Source organism: Limulus polyphemus, unplaced genomic scaffold (genome assembly GCF_000517525.1).
Source record: "Limulus polyphemus unplaced genomic scaffold, Limulus_polyphemus-2.1.2 Scaffold2348, whole genome shotgun sequence".
NCBI lineage: Eukaryota > Metazoa > Arthropoda > Merostomata > Xiphosura > Limulidae > Limulus > Limulus polyphemus.
Genome location: NW_013667958.1, coordinates 93,751 through 106,999, shown reverse-complemented (window position 1 = coordinate 106,999; position 13,249 = coordinate 93,751). Strand labels below are relative to the sequence as shown.

Genomic DNA, 13,249 nt, shown 5'->3' with positions numbered 1-13,249 from the left:
AGATTGAAAGCACCCAGTACATGACATGCAATAAGATGAATGTGATGTGTGTGGGCCAAGTATAAGAGATCCAATGTCTGAAAACAGAGATCTCTGGACCGGCTGCCCCCTTAGTGGTTGATATGTGCCACCACTGTAGAACTGTCTGAATGTACCATCACCAGACAATGTCAGGCAAGACGAAGGAAGTGATGCAATGCCTGGCTTATGGCTAGAAGTTTGAGAACATTGATATACAAAGTGCTTTTGTTCCCAGATTAATGGCTCAAAGCCTCCTGGTGATTGACCCATATCCCCCATCCTTGAAGGAAAGTATCTATGAAAAGATGCAGATCCGGATGTGGGGGAGGAAGTGGCATGCTCACCGACGTATGTTCTTTGTTCAACCAAAAAGGTAGATCATCTCGCAGGGAAAAAGGAAAGGTAATGGGGGAGGATCCAGAACAAGGTTCCATCATTCATGAAGTGCCCATTGAAGGAATCTCATAGGGGCATGACTGAGGGGGACCAGTGATGTCATTGATGACCACATCCCCAAAAATGATAGAACCTCGTGAGTAGTAAGTGACTGAGCTGAGAGGGAGTGGCAAACCACTAGTTCCATCAAACAAAGTCATAAAAGTGAAGGCTAGATCCAACTGATAAGTATTGAAAATGACTCCCAAATGGACAACATATTGTGTGGATCTAAGGAAGGACTTCTCCAGTTTGATCAACCAGCCCAACCGAGTTGTCACAGAAAGAAGCTGTCGAGTATGTGTGGCCAATTCCTGTTCTGAATAAGTCAGAAAAAGCCAGTCCTCCATCTAACAATGAAATCACATCCTCAGAACTGTCGAGCAAAAGCTTGTACTGCTCAACAAAACACGTAAGGTGCCGAGGCAAGTCCGAAGGGGAGGGCCTGAAATTGATAAACCACCCAAAGATGGACAAACTGAAGATAAAGATGAGACTGGGGTGATATCGGTATATGAAGGTAAGCATTGGAGACATCCATTATTTGCATCCCCACCCCAAAAAAATGCCCAACTCAGGGTGGAAAAGACTCCATGATTAACCTGGTAAGTGAAACGAAGCAGTTGAGGAAAATAAATCGATTACCAGCTGCCAATCCCCAGTTTTCTTGGAGACAATAAAAAGGCGGGAATAAAAACCCTGGGAAGGATGGGGGTAAATATATGATGGCTTGCTGCAAGAGCAGTTCCCAAATGGGGTAAGGAGAGATAAAAGGTGGGGAAAGAAACTGGACAAGGAACTTTTCTAATACAACCTGAAGCACCCATTGATTGTCAACAAAGGAACATCAGTAATGAAGAAACTCGAACAGCTGAGATCCCACCGGACCAGAACCCACTGGGTCGTCACAAGTACTGGTGGCAACGTGGGGTGCATCATCAAGGAAAGTGAAGAGAAAAAGTACCCAAGTAGAAGAGACAGGTAAGGGTTGGGAATGGTAACTGGAGGCATATGAGGCTCTGATTGAGACAAACGAGCTACAATATTCATAAGGGTGGATTGTTGTTTGACCGATGTTACCCGACACTCTACAGTATCATAGACCATATCAAAAATGAAATGCTTAAGAAATGGGGCCAAATGTAAATCCCTAAGATATGTCGAGGGTAATCAGACCCAAGCCAATACGGCATTACGACCTATAAGGTTCCAACAACAAGGAAATCACGAATGTAACGCCAGTGCTGAAGATGACATGCAGGCTAAAGTGGAGGAGAGAAGGGCAAGATATCACCAGAAAACCCCTCAGTCTCCTTGATCTTCCAGCGCATATAAGTAGATGAATCCAACGTCAAGTCACCCACACCTGAGGCCTGAGAAAAATGGTGGTTACTGGTGTAACCCCCGAAGTGGTAACATTAACTTCGGAATTCATTGCATGAGAAACATGTTGGAATCTTGAAATTCCAATTGGGTGGAGTGGAAGGCTTGTGGTATGCATAAAGAAAAAGTTCGCCTATAGAGGGCAGCACTGAACGAGAATAGCTAATCTTATGAGAGGAGGTAAGTATGGTATCGGAAACTCATTTAAAGTTAGATCTTTTATTAGGTTGTATATTTTTATTTAATAATCTGATTAGATGTTAAATATATACTTACTACCATTCACAAAACTGTCTGAGATATGAATTGAACAGATAAACACTTTTCCTCTGCAATAAACATTCTACATCAAGTACAACAGAGAACGTTAACTGTAACAAAGATGATAAGACCTAAATATCAGCTGCTTAATTCTGTTGTTGTTTTTTAAATCATATTTACTCTTTAACTTATTTTTAATGAATATTAATTTATCTGAAAGGTCATAATGGTCTTCATCCACCTACATTGAAACTTGTTATGAAACCTCATTTTCATCCACTAGTGCAGGTGGGCCAAATGTAGACCCGTGGTTGTTGATTGAAATATCATCCTCAAGCAAGTTTCCAAATATATGGATGAAGTCCATTATAACCTTTAAGTTGACTGTTTATTCTTTGTCCTAAGCAAGTAAAAACTAACTAATATTACTTAATCTATAAAAAACATAGCTGTACTTCAACAAAATATAAGACTTAAAGCAAAAATTGCTATCAAACTTAATACTACCGACATTCTCTACGCATTCACAACACACACATATTCTACACATTCACAACACACACATATTCTACACATTCATAGCACACACATATTCTACACATTCACAAAATAACACATATTCTACACATTCACAAAATAACACATATTCTACACATTCACAGCACACACATATTCTACACATTCACAAAATAACACATATTCTACACATTCACAGCACACACATATTCTACACATTCACAACACACACATATTCTACACATTCACAACACACATATTCTACACATTCACAACACACATATTCTACACATTCACAAAATAACACATATTCTACACATTCACAGCACACACATATTCTACACATTCACAGCACACACATATTCTACACATTCACAACACACACACATATTCTACACATTCACAACACACACATATTCTACACATTCACAAAATAACACATATTCTACACATTCACAACACACACATATTCTACACATTCACAAGATAACACATATTCTACGCATTCACAAGATAACATATTCTACGCATTCACAAGATAACATATTCTACGCATTCACAAGATAACACATATTCTACACATTCACAGCACACACATATTCTACACATTCACAAAATAACACATATTCTACACATTCACAGCACACACATATTCTACACATTCACAGCACACACATATTCTACACATTCACAACACACACATATTCTACACATTCACAAAATAACACTCATTTGCAGGTAAGTTCATAATAGTTTGTTTCTGCTACTAATCCATACTTGTTTATTCATGTCCAACAATGTTAAATTAGTTTTAATTCATTTTTGCATTTGACCAATTATTTGTATAAAACTGTACGTATATATATTTTAGTGTATAGCTTAACAGTCTGATTTTGATTATCTTTAATTACCAGACAGCTGATAGATTTTAAATTTGGTGACAATGTTGAACTGCAGTGTTAATTTATTTTGCATTTTACTCATGACTTGTACTAAACTGTATAAAGAACAACAATTTATTTACAAAGCTGGTTTATTCATTTATCCTTTTTACACTTTACAGTTTTACTTCTAAGTACTTAGTATTTGTGGCCATCATTTATGCTCCTGTTTTGTTTATGTATCTTTATTTGTAACTTTTGTCGTATACTTTTTTATGCAATTTCATTTTCTGCTTTTTTATAACTTTTTTTTTGCAAACAATCAAAATAATTTTTACTTTATATTACTCTTGTTTTAATTTACATAGAAAAAAGATGTGAGAATCTTACACTAAATATAGTAAGAAGGAGAAAGAAGGAATTAGTAATAACAATATTTCGAGTAACTTAACTATCATAGTATTAGTAGTAGTAAGTACAACTGTCACAAGCTCATCTTTCTGAATAGTGAATTATATTTTGATTATGAACTAAATATAAAAATTAAGCTAAATTATTTTATGTAGTTCTGCTAATCAAATGCAAAAGAATATAAAAATCACAATAACTTCTTTCCGTTCAAATGCTAAGCCTAATTCACTTCTAAGACCTTTTACTCAAGCCATCAATGAATCTAAATTTTGCTAAGCCTAACACTCATACATCAGTTTCCTCCACAGAAGTATTTATTTTGAGTTTATACTGCAATATAATGATTAAAATAAATCTTTAATTACAATTAATAATACAGCATGTTTTTAGATGCTATAAATAAATAAAGTCAAGTAACTGCTATAAAAATCTCAAAAACATTTATTTGAAACATTGTTACAAACCAACATCTTTCTCGACTGCTTCAAAACAAATACTAAAATAAATAACATACACTACACACTATTTTAAAGCTCAGAAAAAGGCTCTCATTACATGTTTAGTTCACCGTCCTATGTGAGATATAGATTGTTACACTTTAGTTTTAAAATGTTTAAAACTAAGCTTGTATTTGCCCAGGACCGTTGATTTATTGACCAAACTGTTGAAAATAGTTAGACTATTGATCATAGATGGCATACTTTGCTATAATTATGGAGGAAAGTTTAAAAATTTCTGTTGTTTAACATCAGAGGGTGCTTATTTGCAACCTAAAACATATTTTGGGTTATTTTTTGTTAAATTTCTCTTTAAACTTAATAAATGGAGTAGAAACAAATAACATAGTATTATGTACAAAGAATGTGGAAATGGACTTATATAACTGAACATGACAGAATTAATAATGCAGCATTAATTTCATGTTTTCTCCACTGTTCCTACCATCTAATATTGGAATGACGTATTATAAACTGTATGAAACGTATACATTACACACAAAACATAGCACTACCTGATGAGGTGGTTTTGAGAGTCTACTGGAGAGGATGACAACATATGTGGGTATAACACAACTGGTTCACCACAAGAATCTAATACCTCTAAGCCAGTTAGCCCAATAGTTTGCAAGTCACCCCATGAGGCTGTTAAAGTCAAGATTAAACCTGAAATACATACAAAGAAAAGTTTTCTTATTTTTGTATTTAAACACTGTTAAAACAATGGACAACTAATATATAAATAGACACACACACACACACATATATCTTTTAAGGATAAATGTTTACAGAGGTTTCTACCACTTTAAAATCTTCTCTAACAATACTGCAATCTCAGAAGAATAGTGAAATATTCCAGAAATAAATAACTAAAATGATTAAAATTGCAAGAAATATTTTAAACAAACAGTTTATCCAGTAAAGCACCATCTGTAGTTAGATTATATACTGTACAATTGTATCAACACTTGCATAAATGTTTTTATATTTTCAATGGATTTTCTTGAAACAGAAATCTTGAATTTTAATTTCAATAAAAATATAAACCTTTTTCTTAACCTTTCTTTTGGCATTACAAAAAAATTAATATGACAACAACAAAAGCTAACATTTTTCTCCTATTTTGATACCTCCACACACACATAGAACAGCTCTATTCTTTAAACATTGTACCGTGTGAGGAGGTGAGGTATCATCAGGAAGTTAACACTTCACAATAGACACATGCCTCTGCATACACTAAATCATGGATCTTATCCTCTGGGCCACAATATTCATGTGGCCCTTTCAGGAGATTTGTGTGGCTCTCGGGCCACCTGCTGTGTCCACTGAGGAGGAATCAAACCCATGATTTTAACACTGGAAAATGGAAGGCTTACTGCTGTCCCACCGGTGGACTTTTTTTTTCATACAGGTTAGCCATTTACGGCACATTGTGGCCCTCAAAATGTTTTAGTCTTCAGACAAAAAAAAATCATCTCAGAATTTTTTTTTTATTCAGTGATTTGTGGAAAATGTTCAGAAAACTTTTTTGTAGGGTTTTTACTTGCAGTTTGTAAGTATTTTCTTAATACAGAGGCTAATATATGATGCTTCTTGATCAAATACACAATAATTTGCCTATAAATTTTGATACTAGGTTATTAAATTGTACTCGGAAATGGCTAGGCCCTCAGATGAAACTGAAAACTAACATAACAGATCTTCTTAGAGTCAGCCAGTTCTGGCGATAACAAGTTTTGGTAGTACAGAAATCTTTACCCATGATGAAAATTAAACTTAAAATATAATTTTATTATCCATATGAAAATTTCCATGCTTTTTTTAATAGCTAGATCACTGAATTTTAGATCCAATATCCAGTCAATAAGAATTACAAAGGTAACTGAAAAAATAAGAAAAAAAAGTTAAGCATCTGATTAGCTGGAAAATGGCTGATATGGTACTGTTGATGGTACAAAGGTACGTTACCATACTGGTCCGATTATAGGGCAATCTCGAATATAAGGTGACCCACATTTTCAGAAACCATGGGAAAGAAAAAACTGAGTGTCATAACGTCCTTTTCAGGTCCACAAAATCAATACTATAACTAAACACCCTGCAGGTGGATTAGTGATGACCTTGAGGGAACACCTGGCATGCATGCACAGATGGATGCTCATCTGATCTGGACATTCAGGAATACGACAGGATAGAGTAGGGGAAGGGGCCTGTGGTCAACCATGATTATAATGCAACTATGAATTTTACAATTGGGCCAATACGGTAATAATCATTTCAAGCCAGCAACTTTGATTCAAAACATTTATAAGTATACATACATTATAAAGCCTAATAAAATGTTTGTAGTATGTTCAAAATGTTTTTTTAGAGAAACTCTCCTCCATAAAAATAATAATTTTTACTTCTTTAATATGAATGCATACATGAATAAGGTGACAGAAATTTATGTTTTGATAATGCTGTGTGCTTATCAAAACTGGGGTTTAAATTTGTAGCTCATAATGGAAGGTGTACCATGCTATAAATATTACTGTGTGTTATTCTTATGTACTTTTAAACCCTGTATACATTACAAATTGTGGATAAAGATATCTCCTTGTTAATTAAAGATTTGTTTAGGTAATATGATCAAAGTAGAACTGAAGTAGAAGTAAAAACAAAAAGTGACTTAAAACATGAAAAAACCTCAAAGACATGTTTGTGTGTGTGTGTGCACAAATCAAAATAACAAATAGCAAGCAGAATACTTGAACAAGGAACTTAGTAAGTACAAAAGTGAAATACCATCATTTCTGTCATTTCAAGAGCAATGATTTTCTTAAGTAACAAAACAACTGTTTTGTTTTCTAGACCTTTAATATCCAGAACTTCAATATACTGGTTTCATGATTAAGTGTTTCTATTAAATTTAACTAATATATCTTAAAAGTTTGCCTTAGAAGAAAAGCTGCTATACATACTTGCCTCATATATTCCTCATTGTGATTGTACACTTGAATTATATTTTATAGAATACCTGAAATGTAAATTAAAACAAAAATGTTAACAAAACATCAAACAACTGTTGAAAAATTTACATGTAAATCAACATTACGTGAAACTTACACTGTCCAACAAACTTTTTATTTTTGCCTGAGTCCAATAAATTCATGTTATCCCCCGTGAGAGATCCTCTTCTGTACTGTGACTGGCGGGGTGGATTAGCAGTGGTGAAAGGACGGTCAGACTACAGATATAAAACAGAAAAGCTTTCTTTTAACATTATTCTGAATTGACATGACAGATTTCATGACATATTAATTAAACAACAACAAAACGTTCAAGAAATCCTGACTTTTTACACAATGCACCATTTGAAATCAAAACAAAAAACATATCATACGACAGATTCTATATTTTATTTTCAAACTTTGATATTTTTTGTCATGGAATCCAAGGATATTTACTATATAAAAACTTGTGTATTTAGATAAGCCAATAACAACTGATAAAGAAATGAGATGAAATCCTCCTCGCATATTTTCATCTGTTACAGGACTTACAGATATATCAAAAGTGGGACACTTCTGTGTTCTTTTAATACAAGTCTAACTGAAAAAAGTTGATGACATTGCAAGTCTTTACTGTTATTTCTTCTGTAAATCTTTGTAAAACAGTTATTGTTTTGTAAAAAATCTTGGCAAGATTATTAACAGTACCAATTTATTGTGAAGCTACTGAAAATCTTGGTAAGATCATTAAAAACATTCAGTTTTAAGATTTCTCCAGGTTGAAAGTTAATAAAAATTATGCTACCCACCCTCCCACTCAATAAAAAAATAAAAGACTAAAAATATAAGATACATTTATGCTCTCCACATCTTTATATATTTGAAATAACTGAAGATAAACGAAGTCAGCCCAAATGGCCATCTACAAGTGGGCTTTAAAACGTTTCAATGCTCACTGGTATAATATCTGGAGATAATAACGAGCTACACTTAACAGTTAAGGAGTTAGTGAAAACTGAACAGTGTACTCTTACTGGATCATCAGTAAAAAATTATGCTTCATTTTTAAATAAACTTTTTTAGATTGCATGTTTTATATTTCTTGTGCAAAGGTACCGTGAGGTGTACAGCCATCAACCTGAGGAGAGGCACTAGTTAACAGCACCCACAAACTCTTTTTTTTTACTGACCAAACAGAGGTATTTGAACATCATTTTTATAATGCACCAACACCTAAAAGTACGAATTATATAATTGGAGCATGCCAACCACTAGGCCATACCTGTATCTGTAATATATTTTGTTCTTTAGTTCTTTAAAACTATAACTACATAGCTAAGTAATGAAGATTTTAAGTACATGTCAGAACTTACTCCACTTCCCGTGCTAGCAGTCTGAGGTCGTTCCACGGGTTTTTCAATGGTAGCTACTGATGGGTCGATAACATACTCACTGAAAGTCTGGTCATGATGAGATATGGCTTCAAGTATATCATCATCAGTAGTAAACAAAATAGTCTAAAGAAAGAGATGAAATTACAGTAGATGAAGTTTATAGATGATAGGGAAACCTCACTTAATACCCACCAGAATATTTAGCCTTTTTTTATTAAAAGTTATTTTTAGATTCTGATATTTAAAAAAAAACAAATTCAATTTGAATGTAAGCGTGGCTTTTAGTGTTTTATTTTTAAAAGTATTTTTAGTTGATGGAAAAAGCCTAGATGGACCAATGTGTCTCTTGTTGTCTTTAAATTATATTTTATATTTTTTAAGCAAAACATATTATAGGATTCATTGTTATCATTAGAAATGCAGAATGTATATTATGACATCTGAATGGACAACATCAGTATAATTTATGACTGTATTATTTGAAAATTAAAAAGAAGACTTCGCCAATTGCTGAAAATTGTGTAGTTTTTGTTTGTTGTGAGGTCATATTTAAATTAGATTTATAATTTTTGTGAGTAAATAAAACATATAATAAGTGATAAACTGCATACAATTTATAAACTCATATGCAAATCCAGATATATATATATATATATAGTATTGAAAATAGATATGGAAGTGGTGAATAAAGTGTATGAAAATGAACTACCCTACAGTATGGTTAGGTTTTGGTAGTTTACACTACGACTTGCTGTCATCCAACTAATCAGGCAGAGTCACGCCATAACAGTATTTATAAAACTCAAGGTAGTCATATTATTCTCATGCAGTCTCGTGGTGATACCCCCAAGGTTCTCAGGACAGAAATACTACATAACAACAGTGTAGATGTTGAGGTTTTGGCTTGTGACAGATTGAGGCAAAATTTCATGTTTCAGTAGGAGTTGTGTAGAACTCTGGAGTGAGTACATGAAATAATACTATTGATAATGGAAGAGGTTGAGGTAGAAAGTCCAAGCTCTTTAAAAGCAATATTAGTTAACCCAGGATATGCTTTTTACATGATCCACAAATATCCAGTGAAGATCTTGCCAATGACCTAACTGTAAGTATAGGTTTGAATGTTAACACCAGAATAGCAACATACACATATAGCATAAAGTAGTAGAGATGCAGTTACTCAATTAGCACTGTTTAAGAGAGGTAACCAAGCCAAAAGGTTGAAATTAGCATCAGACTTCAGGTAATGGGAAAAGCAAAGCTGAAGGGCAGGCGCTCTTTACAGATTAATCCAAATTCATGTTGTTTGGCAGCAATCAATAGTTGTTCAATAGCACTAAGAAGGATGATATCAAGGTTAACATACAACAACTAAACTGAAATATGTTGGAGGGAAACTGTTACATGTATGAGCTGTATCCCAGCCAATAGTGTTGTAAATCTACATAAAATTGATGGCACCCTGATTTTTGACAGGTACAGGCAGATTTTTATCTATCATGTCCATCACTAAGGGACAAGACCTAGTAGGAAGGGATTCATATATTAAGCAAGATAGTGATTCATACAAAAAAACTGTTGAAATGGTACCTCCAAAGAAAAGTAGGTTGACAGAACAATTACAATTATGGCTTGCTATTTACAAATTCCTAAACGAATATTATTAAAAATTCCATGTGCTTATACGGAAACTCAGATCAAACAGGAATCAAACAACTTGGCAGAATTTCTGGGGAAAGACAGGGCATTTTTAATTAAAGCAAATATGAAGTACTAGTGCAATATACAATTGTTTACTTCCCTCTTGTATGTTCTGTAATAATGTATTCTACTTATGATAAATTGACCATTTAGCTGCAATATCTCATTTTTGTGACTCCTCTGTGTATTACCTGTACATTTCCATAATTATTTTCAATCCTGTATATTAATTTAAATGCAGAAGAGTCAAGTCTTTATATGTGTACTGAAGAACAAATACTGACATATGTGAACTGAATAACAAATATTGAATTTGTATACTTCAACTGGAGTATTCAAACATTTGTGTACTATGAGTGAAAGTACTGTTATATTTGTACTATGAATCTATGAAAGGAGTATTGGTACATGTGTACTATGAAAAGTGAACACACTTGTGTGTATTATGAATTATGGTACTGGTGTGTGTGTGTGTGGACTATAAATGGAGTACTGAATTAACCCTCTTGCTATGGGCTTGGTGGATTACACTGATCTAGTGACCCCAAAGTGACCATAAGATTCCTTATTGTAGCTTTTTAATATGTTTGGTGTATCTTTACGAAATTTGGCAAGCTTTCAGTAAACAATACAAGTCTCTGTACACAAAAAATAATTTTTTTAATTAATTATTTGTACTGATTAGTTTGTCCATGAGTATATGGAGTCAATGTACTGATTGCTCTGAGTTCAAAATGATTTTCATGTTAAGATTAAAAATACTTTTCCTCACCTGAAAATTGTCAAATTTCCTTTGTGTTATCTCTAAAACATTCTAAATAAATACCAAACGTTTTTTTCTGTAAAACTTTATATTGTATCTGTTATTGTCTCTACTCTATATGCATTCATTCAATTTAACCGAACTCATAACCACCATAAAAAGTATGAAATAAACCTCAACTGCCCTTTTTTCTTTCTAAATTTAAGAACTTAAAACTTACATAATATTATAATTTGTTTAAGTAACTACAATTTGATGTCAATTTTATTTATATACATTGATAATAAAGCACTTTAATTAAATTTTGAATGTAACTAAAAAGTTGTGACATGCGCACTCTCAACAACATGTAGCACGAGAGTTAAATCACAATTTATAAGAATGGTATTTCAGGCCTCATGCTGTATTTTGAAGTGTTTCATTCATCACTGATCATTAAAACCTTTGAGCAATAGAGCATAACACTGGAATTTATATTGTAACAAGCTTCTTTAAAAGAAATAGGCCCAGCTTTATCACAGTAGCATTTTGGATTAAAGGGTTCTCTTTCATAACCATTGCCTTCACTTTTTGGATAAGCAGATTGCTCTGGATTGGTTTGGGATGTGGTTTAAAAGTCCACTTCTCCTTTAGATACTCTGCTGTGTGAGTTTTTATACATTTGTGAAGAACACTGAAGACTTACCATTTCCAAATGTTATGTCCTTTGGCACTACATTGCTTAATAATCTTTGTAATAGTGTTTATCTTTGGATAGGTTGTGATATATATTTCTCCAGCCATACTCATGGTTCCATTGCACTTTTTAACAGTCAGCAATTTGCCATAACCCAAATACAAGTGCTGAACACATCACTGGTGGCTCTATAGTGTGAATCTTTTGTAGCACACAACTGCATTAACACATAAAAGCCATCCATATAAAGTATGATTGACCCTTTACATTGAAAAACATATATATATGTGTGTGTGTGTGTGTGTCTATTATGAAAAAAGTACTGGTATATATATATGTATATGCATACAATGAATGAGGTACTGGTAACATATATATAAGTGGAAAACAGGATACTGTTTAATGTCTAAAATTAATAAATTATGTCCCTAAAACCAATAAGTCTTAATTCCTTTTAATTTGTTCATTTTGTATTCAAAACAAAGGAATGTATAAATAGCATTTCAGGTCTATATTTTAACTCCCATAAATTACTTCCAAGAGGCTTTTTGTTTATTACAAGAACTCTTCAGCTGAGCTGGACAATGAAACAAAATATTCCTGAAATGCTATTCACTAGGGATGCACGGGTAGTAGAATCTGGCCGAATCCCGGGTCCAGGCACCCAGTCACTAAGCTTCGAGTGGGGCCAGGTTCTTCCCTTGCCCCCCAAAAAAACATACACAAAAATTAGAAACAAAAACAAAATTGATGTGTCTTACATTTAACCAAATAATCATCAACAGAACATTCAAGTTTACTTTCAACTTTCAATGCCTAGCCCCAACTTCACAAACCCTAACCCCTATTGTTCTCAAAACCCCCACTTTCCCCAGAAATCCACTTCTCAAGCCATGCCTGTCATTAACCCCTATTCTCTGAATCCCTAACTTTCAGTGGGCGGTCAGTTTTTGTTGCTCAGAACACGTTTTTTTATAACTAAACCAATTATTGACTGTAACTTTCAGTACCGCGTTAGTTGTCACAAAGATTAGGGCTTAGATGCCTAACTTCGAAACTCGGCCGGAGCTGAGTATTACCGGGTGGCCCAATACCCAACGGAAACCGAATATCTGGCCAGGTACCCGTGCATCCCTACTATTCACATATGCAGTATCATACTTTTAGAAGTTATAATTCAAACCCCAAAAGCTGGAGAAGCATTAGAACTGACAGGATTAAATTTATGATAAAAATAACATATAATAAGTGATAAACTGCATACAACTTATAAACTCATATGCAAATCCAGATATATATATATATATATAGTAT

At 33.6% G+C, this 13,249-nt stretch overlaps 1 protein-coding gene across 5 annotated transcripts in view; it reads right to left on the bottom strand.

Moving 5' to 3' along the window:
• The window catches only part of LOC106466699 (protein KIAA0556-like), a 132,316-nt gene that overhangs the window by 26,001 nt on the left and 93,066 nt on the right, over nucleotides 1–13,249 (bottom strand). For all 5 annotated transcript variants that reach the window (XM_022394773.1, XM_022394771.1, XM_013926995.2 and 2 more), the window contains 3 exons: nucleotides 8,775–8,918; nucleotides 7,517–7,637; nucleotides 4,921–5,071 (listed from right to left, as the gene is read on the bottom strand). In XM_022394773.1, the coding sequence (XP_022250481.1) occupies nucleotides 4,921–5,071; nucleotides 7,517–7,637; nucleotides 8,775–8,918 (416 nt within the window). The remainder of the gene's footprint in view (nucleotides 1–4,920; nucleotides 5,072–7,516; nucleotides 7,638–8,774; nucleotides 8,919–13,249) is intronic.